The 9,540-nt window shown below is 36.3% G+C and overlaps 1 protein-coding gene across 3 annotated transcripts; it reads right to left on the reverse strand.

Moving 5' to 3' along the window:
- Positions 1-1,614: 1,614 nt before the first annotated feature.
- LOC109053907 (SWI/SNF-related matrix-associated actin-dependent regulator of chromatin subfamily B member 1-A-like) lies at positions 1,615-9,258 on the reverse strand. 3 transcript variants are annotated; one of them, XM_042755973.1, is made up of 10 exons: positions 9,142-9,258; positions 8,042-8,153; positions 7,789-7,897; positions 7,260-7,397; positions 5,306-5,433; positions 4,979-5,145; positions 4,618-4,808; positions 2,837-2,848; positions 2,252-2,383; positions 1,615-2,058 (listed from the first exon to the last, which is right to left on the reverse strand). In XM_042755973.1, exons 1-10 carry the CDS (start codon positions 9,223-9,225, stop codon positions 2,019-2,021), a joined length of 1,113 nt encoding a protein of 370 aa, XP_042611907.1. In that variant the 5' UTR covers positions 9,226-9,258; the 3' UTR covers positions 1,615-2,018. The 3 variants fall into 3 exon arrangements, with proteins under 3 accessions (XP_042611907.1, XP_042611905.1, XP_042611906.1); XM_042755971.1 differs by having other exon boundaries at positions 7,789-7,918; positions 9,142-9,252; XM_042755972.1 differs by lacking the exon at positions 2,837-2,848 and having other exon boundaries at positions 7,789-7,918; positions 9,142-9,252.
- Between the last annotated feature and the right edge of the window lie 282 nt (positions 9,259-9,540).

The raw sequence follows: 9,540 nt of genomic DNA on the forward strand, positions 1-9,540 counted from the left end.
TGTGTGTTGACATATTTCCTATAAATCACAGAGAACTGTACAACTAAAAACATATGGCTTCTAACGGTTGAGCAGAATAAAACCTGTCATTCTTCAAAATCATGACTGATCCTGATCAGTTTGAATCATGATATGATTACCGGTAAAAGTCATGTAAGGGAGTCAGACTTCCAGTTTGTTATTCAAGCACTGACAGTAACGTCCCTTAGGCTGATAGCTGATCTTCATAAGACTGGAATGTTCAAATTGTTTGTCCAAGCAGTGGTAAACAAACGATTAAAAAGATCGGACACTATAATTTCATGTTTCTTTGAAAAACTATTAAAAGGTAAATCAGATTTCATATGTCAAACATCATTTGGGCCCTGACGAAAGTGCTTCAGCTGTGGTAGAAGAGTTTGTTTTTCCCTTGTACAAAGCCATACATACATTTGCAGTGCTGCAGATTTAAAACTAGATCACAGGTATGTTCAAAAGCTAGATTTCTGACACTTTCTGGGCAAATTCCATTTGAAGTGAACACCACTGTGCCCTACTCACTTCGAAGTGCACTTGACGTGAAGTGTGCAGTGAATTACTGTCTCACATGTGTTTAATATGAATCTTATCTTAATGACGTAACAGCAGAAACATACATAACACACAAAAAAAAAATCAGCTGTTAAGATATAAGAAAATATAAAAATCAAGCCAATTAGAGATTCTTTTTGTCATGTGGTAATATGTAAATGATATTGCATGGTCAGATTGTATTATATTCACATTAAGATACTAGGTAACTCCTCAGAATAATTACCTCAGGGTTTTACGATTTTTATTAGTTTGTTTACTGACAGAACTTTCAGTGAACTGTCATTAAGTGTGACTAATGCAGAAATGCTGAGTAATCCTTTTCATTGTGGTTTCCACTAGTAAGTTACTTCAGCATCATATTACAATAATGTTTCCTTTAAATACTTTAAGCACACATAAAATTCTGTCAGAAGGATTCTTGTACTTTGGTTTTAGTGGTCAAGAACAAGAAAAGGTAGACAAAGAAAACTTACCTTAGCATTCTATTCAATATATGTTTGAAATGTATTGGAGTCCCCGGATGTCCTTTTAGCGAACAATTGAATGTCAGTACATCAAACGTCAAGGGGGTTGGAACTCTACTGTATTTCCATTACTTTTTATAGAACCACCAATTGCATGTGCTGTGATAGATTGGCACAGGATTATGAAAACACAAAATATAACACACACACCACCAATGAGGGCTGCTTTCTAGGTTTTGACTGAACTCCTTCCAGTTTCCATACACATTAAAGACACATCATCTAAAATTTCAAAAGAATGCTTTGGAAACTGAAGCAAGTGGTCCACTGTGCATGACGTATGTGGTTAGAAGAACAGATTTTAGGCAGCAGCTGATGCTCTCTAAGCACAGAACGAGACCACAAAATGCAGACATAAATGACTTATGAAACATATTAAAAACATTGTTATTTTTGTGCATACAAGTATAAACCAATTTCTATTTATAGTTCTCACAGCTTTTAAGCAAGGAACCGCCAAGACTCAAAGTGCAATATCTTCGTGCTGGGAAGAAAAAATATCAGAGAACCACAGGCATACAATTTACCATTGTCTTTATTTTAAAAAAGCAAGTCAAGTTCATAGTTCGCATTAGCACCTTTAACGAAAAACACAATACTCAATCAAACTTTCTCAACATCCTGTTCTTACAACAAGATTATAAAGATGTCTCTATAACTGGAGACCAACGGCAATGACAGGCATTCTAATAAGACGTCTGAGCAGTCCCTGTGAGCACTGTAAAGCCTGGCTGATGCCAGATAAGAGTTTAAAGGCCTGATATAAAGAAAGTGTGTAATGCTGTGTGGGTTGAGGAGGTCAAAAGGCTGGAGGAATTTTATCTAAGAGCTGTGTGGGATCTGTGCAAAGCTTCCAGCAACCCTGAGGCCCATAATGAGACTGTGAGCTTATTGAGTGGCAGCATCAACAACATCCTGTTTTTACCAGGCAGGGGCAGTGTTGGCAAGTCGTCGCATACGCCTGCGGGAAAAAAGGCGATGTTACTTATGTGTAATACTAATAGTAATACATATTATTTATAAATATTATGTATGGCAAGCAAAGGGGAATAAAATATAATATGTACCAATTGCAAAAAATAAATTAAAATAAAATATAGAATAAAAATATATCAAATCTTATAGGTGAGGCCTAATTTGAGCATCTTTCTTACCTTGTGTTTCTGTCCTGATCTCTGATTTTCTTCTCCATCTCTGCATCTGTCAGGGTCTCCAGCAGAGGGCACCACTGGTCAGCATCACCTGAGTTCCGAATTGCAATCTCCACAGTTGGTAATGGGTTCTCACTACAGGAAATGAGCCATATGGAGTCAGAAGTGGACAGCATAAATTAAACATCATGGAATCCCAATGATGCTTCACTGATAGAGGTGATGCATAGAGGTGATAAATGATTTCTAGAAATATCTTTGAAACTTTTGTTAAAAAATTTCAACAAATTCATACAATTTACTTCTAACTATCAAAAAAACCTTAAAAAAAGCCATGCTGTGGCAGCACATGCAGGGATCAAACAGAACAGTCACCAAACCACTGTCTGTTCTGATATCACTACGTTCATGCTATTTCTGTCATTTCTAGAAAAAAAAAACCCTGCATTATGCATTCGCAACATGTCCATATACAAGTGCTGCAAAGATATAAAAAATAAAAAGAGTTGAAAGTACTCAGCCTGCCAGGGAATGAAACGTGGGGGGTAAGAGGGAGAGAAAGATCAAGAAATTTTGAAGTATATTGACCTGAAATCAGACCTATTGGACAGTGGGAGAAGCAAACAATTAGGAGGAAGTGTTATAGCAAAGCAAAAACAAGAAGCAATGAAGTTAATCACAAAGAATGAAACTTGATCTTGTAACATTTTAACTGTTCTAACTAAGCCACAAAGCAAATAATGTGCCATTTTCACCTATGATCTACTGACATTGTACTGCTAACTGGTTATGCCCCACATATCCTGACCCAAAAAAGTAGGGTTGCAAGCCATGCAAGAGAAAAGCAACTGAATTACAAAAACATTATGAAAAAAAAAAAAAAAAAATCAATGTGGTCTGTACTGCAGGGAGAAAAATAACTGTACAGAGTTATTTTATAACCAACTGAGGAAGAAAGACACACATAAAACTACTTCAAGGCACAATAAAGAGAAGTCACAATGCTTGAACGGTTGTCTAATTGCTGTTGGACAAATAAATTAGATTGTAATGAACCAGTGTATGGGCCAAACCGCATTAAATATGGCCTCAATTTAGTGGCATAAACAAGACATGCTGTGTGTGTTTGTGTGTATATATGACCACATAATAAAGAGTAATGGAAATCCCACTTGATATGACCTTAGAACACATTAAATCATTCATTTAAATGGAATCAGGCCACTGACATCTCAACAGACACACAGGATATAGATACAGGACAAACAAAACAAGTACAGCACAAATAAACAGATATCAACATAATTATCACATGCATGAACACTAACATATACATATGAGACACACAACACAAAGGGTATGTATAGCGATATATATATATATATATATATATATGTATATATATATAGACAAATTAGGTATATAGTATATATCATATATATATATGTATATATATATATATATATATATATGTATATATATATATATATTCATAAGTCTCAGAAACGCAGTAAAGTCTTTCGCATGCTTAAATGTACATTAACCTAAATCTAAAATGTAACTGAAATCGATCATTATTATTATTAATAATAATAATTATTGTTACTATTATTACTGCTATTATGGGTTTTATCATAGTAGTTCCTAGCTTGACAGTGATTAAAAATCCATCCTCAATACATAACCCATAAGCATCTTTCTCACTGGTCAGAAAGTTTTTGTGGTAAGCGAAAAAAATTCAGCCTTCATTTAAAGTAGTTGGATCACTTTAACAATATTTATAGTTTTATATTGTTTTTCAGTCTGTTTACAAACTACCTACTGATTATTGGGTAAATTCCAAGGCAATATTACAGGCCAGGGAGATAATTCATTTTCTGGCTTATGACAGTGAGGTGGTGTATCAATAAATACTAAAGAACAAATCATGTTTCAACAGTAAGCCACAGAGAGACAAACCACAGCGAGTCTTCCTTCACGCCCACTGTACTGTTTACAAATGAGTCTGGAGATCAAGTCAGCAAGTATAAATCATGGCAAACAGTGCTTTCAAAAACACGCAACTGTCCTAAAATGACTCTACAGGGAATCCAGTGTTTTCGGAGGGGATTGTGCATCAAATACCAAGCAACTACCTCATTTATGGACTACCACATTAAAATAGACCATCAGCATCCTTAAAGTTAAAGCCTAAGGCACATGGATTTTCTAGCAATAGTTTTGCCTTACAGCACACACTGTGAACAAGAATAAACATTGTGTGCTTATGTATACGAGAAAGCAAAAGTGAGAAACTTGAAATTGAACTCAAAGTGATGTTTGAGCATTAACCCACTGGTTATTATTGGAAGTGCATGCATGTTGCCCACCTGAAGGCGTACGTCCTCTGATGCCAGCTGAGCTGTCCGCGGATGCTGTAGGCAATGGTGGTGACAAACTCTCCTCCGAGTCCCAGCTCAGAGCAGAGCTTCAAAGCAAACGTTTCTGGCGAGTTCTCCTTCTCTGACATATCCCATTCGAATTGGTCCACTAGAGAGATGTTCCCCACGTGAATGTTTAGCTGAAAGCACAATGCAGGTTGGCAATGGAATTAACTACATGCATTATGATTGGTCAGTGTTTAACGCAACAAGACCATTTTACAGACACACATTAATCAGGCCTTGACAGTTTAACTAATTAAGCCCAAATTATCCTCTCTTTGTATTTGGATGCCATTGTAAAGCATACCTTAATGATGACCCTCTGGTCCGTCTGCTCATCCAGAATGCTGTCGGTAGGATAGGACTCGATCTGCTGTCTAATGGCTGAGGCGATAGCAGGGACAAAGGTAAGAGGATTCAAGTCCAGGTCATCACACAGGATCTCAGCAAACATCTCTGGCGTCATAAGTTTCTCTGGAGATGCAAAAGCAGACAGAGTTAAACTTCTGTGCTTAAATGTGTTTAGCACAAATTGATCTTGTATGTCTTTGCTTTTCTTATGCATTACTGTTGAAAAGCAATGCATATCAAAAGTTAAGTAAAGCAACAAATTTTCTTTTTTTTTTCACCTTACCATTCATGTTCCAGGTGAAGGCATCTCTGAGCTTTTGCCCATCAATCTCCATGTCCAGGCGGATAGGCACCAGGACCTCTGCCTGAGAAGCATTTTCGTGAATGACTGCAGGGTCGTGGTCATCGAAACTATGCATTGAAGAAAAACAGAGACCCATAAACACACTCAATCGTTAAATAGCATCATGTGCGCAACATGTGCTGTTAAACTCCATGTTTTGAACAACAGCCTACATTTTTCCTTCATGTCCTGCCCTCTTACAAAACAAAAAACCAACAATAAACAACAGCCTACATATGTGATTAAGTGAGGGATTTAAAACGCTGGTCTTGTAAGTAATCACAGCAGAATAAAGTTGTTTTGAACACACTGGAGCAATGCTTGAAACCAACAGCTGGTTGGCTGCATTCCAGTCTGAACTGTCTCACTAAAGCAAACAAAACACATATACAAAAACCCTAAGAAGAAATCCACTTGGCACTTTTTGTTTGTCAAAAAAATGGGGACTTACTGAGCATTTGGACCATCATCAGGTTAGATGATGTAGGGTAATTGAGGACCTAAAACCATAAAAAAGCAATCTTACCATTTGTTTGTCAAAAAAATGGGGACTTACTGAGCATTTGGACCATCATCAGGTTATCTTCTCATGTGGAAGGTCAACATGTCCATAGAAAAATTTGCCTATCAAGAGTATTTGCTTTTCATAACTTAACCAGATTCTGTCAGTGATAAACAACGTACTTGGAAGAAAAAAAATCTTAGCAAAAACAAGCCAGTGTTTTGGCGTATTGCTTCATCTGCTGACCCAAAAGAACCCAGTCATGGGAAGAATGTAGTGGAAATGTGATTTTGTTCCTTAGTAAACATCCTCTAGTTTAATATTGCCCTGATAACAATCAACCATAGAAATCAACCGTGGCTAAAAGGGGTCATATGACGTTTCTTTGGTGTAATGCAATGAGTTTATGTGGTTTAAGGTTAAAAAAACACATTATTTACCACATAATGTACATTATTGTTGCTCCTCTATGCCCCGCCTTTCTGAAACGCGTAAATTTTTACAAAGCTCATCATTCTAAAAAGCAAGGTGTATGCTGATTGGCCAGCTATCCAGTGCATTGTGATTAGCCAAATACCTCAAGTGTGTGATGGAAATGTTACACCCCTTAACATACTGTGATGCTGAGTCCAGGCACGACGAGACAATACCAATGAAACATAATTACTGATTATAATGACTAATATTGTCTTTTTACGCGTTGCGTATCGTGCCACGTAAACATAAAACCATGTCTGCTACTCTACACTGCTCAAAACTCACATTTGTATCGTCAATGGCAAATTCTTTAAATATGAAAACAAACTTACAGGCTGTGAGTCAGAAGCGCCAGACTGTCCTTGCAAAGTTGGAATTGCCTTACTTTATAGAAACAACCTTTGTGCACAGCCAGGGCATTGTAGGCTACTCTCCCAGTTTTATGAAACAGTCCTCCATAAATTTTTACATTTTAAATAATACTTTTAGATTTTAATATATTTTAAAATTTTAGTTATGATTTGGTGCTCAATAAAAAAAAAAATCTCACCAGCCATTATTCCAGTATTCAGAGTCAGATGATTCTTCAGAAATCATTCTAATATGCTGATTTGGTGCTCAAGAAACATTTCTTATTACTATCAATTTTGAAAACTGTTGTGTGGCTTAATATTAATATACAGCAACACAATTTGAAATACAGATTTTGATCAATTTGATGTGGCCTCGCCTTGAATAAAAGTATAAAAATAAAAATTTCTTAAAAAAAAAAAAAAAAAAAAAAAGAAATAAAAAATAAAAACTCTTACTCACTCAAACTTTTGAATGGTAGTTTTTGTTTTTAAAGCTAATAGCCCTGGATGAAAATCCATAAAACAGAGGGAGAACTTGTCAAACTCTCATTATTTATCTCACCATAATGGAAAGGTCCTTTTCTTGTCACGTCCCATTCTGTTTCTGTTGATAGTGGTGGAACAAGGCACTGCGTCCAGGTGGTGGGAGCTGTTGGGCAGGGTGGGCACCCACTGACTGCTCCTCTTCGCTTTTTGCTCCCTAAGTTCAGACACAGAATTACAACAACATAAACTCCAAAAGAACAAATACTGGCAAATCCAAAAAGAAAAAAGAAAAAGAAAAAAAGCTAGAAAAAAATAGTCCTTGAATTAAATGAAAAAATTTAATTAACTAAAAAATATTTCAAACCAAGATATTATCTTTATCTAAATAATTTATATAGAATACATAGATCAAGAGATTATATAGAATACATCACTCAAAAATGTAGATTTAAAATTGCAATTTTCCATTCACTAAATTCCCCTGAAGTGTCCATATATGTAATAAAAACAACCCCAGTCTTGCATTTATTTTATTTTTTTTCCTTCTTCATTGTTTTGCATTTAGACCTGTATGTCACATAAACTGAGACCCCCGGTCTCCTTACCTGAGATATGCCGGAGGCTCTGTGCTGATGGACACAGCCTTGTACTTCTCATCATTCCCCTCGAAGATCTCCTCACATTCAGACGCCTTCAGCAGGGTCACACTGGTGGCTAAATTTGTGTAACCATGATCTAACACAAAAAGAACACTACACAAACTGCTGTCCAGAAGCAGGACTTGGAGACTATGAGGTAGGTGCTGCTTACAGGTGCTTTCTGGACTTAATACCATTTAAAGGGAAAGGAATCACTTACCATGTGATGATGCTACAATTTTCTTCCTCTCCTCCACGGATGCGAGACGTCTCCATAGTGATGGGTACCGCTTATACAGAGAGCCTCGGAACATACGCAGGTAGTTTCCTACCTAAAGAGCGAGATTAAGCCAAAAAAAAAAAAAAAACTTAAGGCAAGAAAAAAAAAAACTAAGGCAAGATAAACCATTTTCTTCTTCTTCTTCTTTCTCATGCATTGGACACTTTTGAGACTTTGGGCTTTTTTTTTTTTTCTCCATAACATCTTTTTGTCAGACCAGTGGAAAGAAAACATTCAAAATACACATTCAGGTTTTTATTTTATTACACTTTGTGTATTTTAATCTATCTATCTGCATCAATTTCAACATCTATCTATAAAAGAAGTTTTACAATTTGTTTACCCAGTTAACCTGTGGTGCCTTAAAAGGAAGTGACAGTGTATATTGTTTAAGTTAAAAGAGTTTTTTTTTTCTTTTTCGTGTTTTTCCAAACTAGTATGACTTTTCTTCTTTTTTTTTTTTCTGTGGAACACAAAAGGAGATGTTAGGCATAATGTTCTCGGTCACCATTCACTTTCACTGTGAAACCAGCTGTAATGAAAGTGGATGGAGACTGAAACTGTCAGTCCCCGGCATTGTTCTTTAACATCTCCTTTTGTGCTCCAATGGAGAAAAAAAAGGAAAAAATAAATAAATAAAAATAAAACAAGAATATCATAACGGTTTGGAACAACACGAGAACGGGTAAATAATGACAGAAACGTGATTTTCTGTGTGAACTGTCCATTTAACATGTTTATGGTGCATTTAAATGACAAACTGCTATATTTATAACGTTATCTGCCAACTTGTTTGGCCTAAATAAAAATCGCAAAAAAAAATAAAATAAATCTGACTTTAAAAGATCGGACAAGTGGTTCACCTTATACAGGAACGGGCATGATTGCAAGCTCTATTTATCATTTTATCATTCATCCATTACGTCGATATGGAGATAACAGCATCTTGGCCACAACCAACAAAGCAAAGTCGAAGATGATTTTTTTAGTGTTAATATCAGGTGTAAACATACGCATAATTATCTGTAACACAGACGTACCTCGGAACCTATCATGTAAAAATCCCCATCTTGCTCGAGTTGAAATTTTATCGGTTTTTGTCCGAACGTTTTACTCAACGCCATCTTTTGCGAACACAATGAGCGAGTGAGCGACAGCGCGCATGCGCATGAAGGAAGCGGCGAAGTGGGAAGGCTCCTGCACTGGGCCGCCGTGCTGCAAGCGTGCAGTAATGCCCTCTGTTGGAGGGCGTGGGCGTCTGACTTGATATGTTACAATATACGCAAGGAATCCGATTAAAAAGCAGCTGTAGAATAACTTTAGAATAACTGGTCTAGTATATTTGCTGTATCTTTTATGTACAATTTACATTTAGCTTAGTCATCATTTGTTTGCCGTTACTAGCGCCATACGCTCTAACATAATATATTTTACTCTCT

This window comes from Cyprinus carpio, unplaced genomic scaffold (assembly GCF_018340385.1).
Source record: "Cyprinus carpio isolate SPL01 unplaced genomic scaffold, ASM1834038v1 S000006762, whole genome shotgun sequence".
NCBI classification, from domain to species: Eukaryota; Metazoa; Chordata; class Actinopteri; order Cypriniformes; family Cyprinidae; genus Cyprinus; species Cyprinus carpio.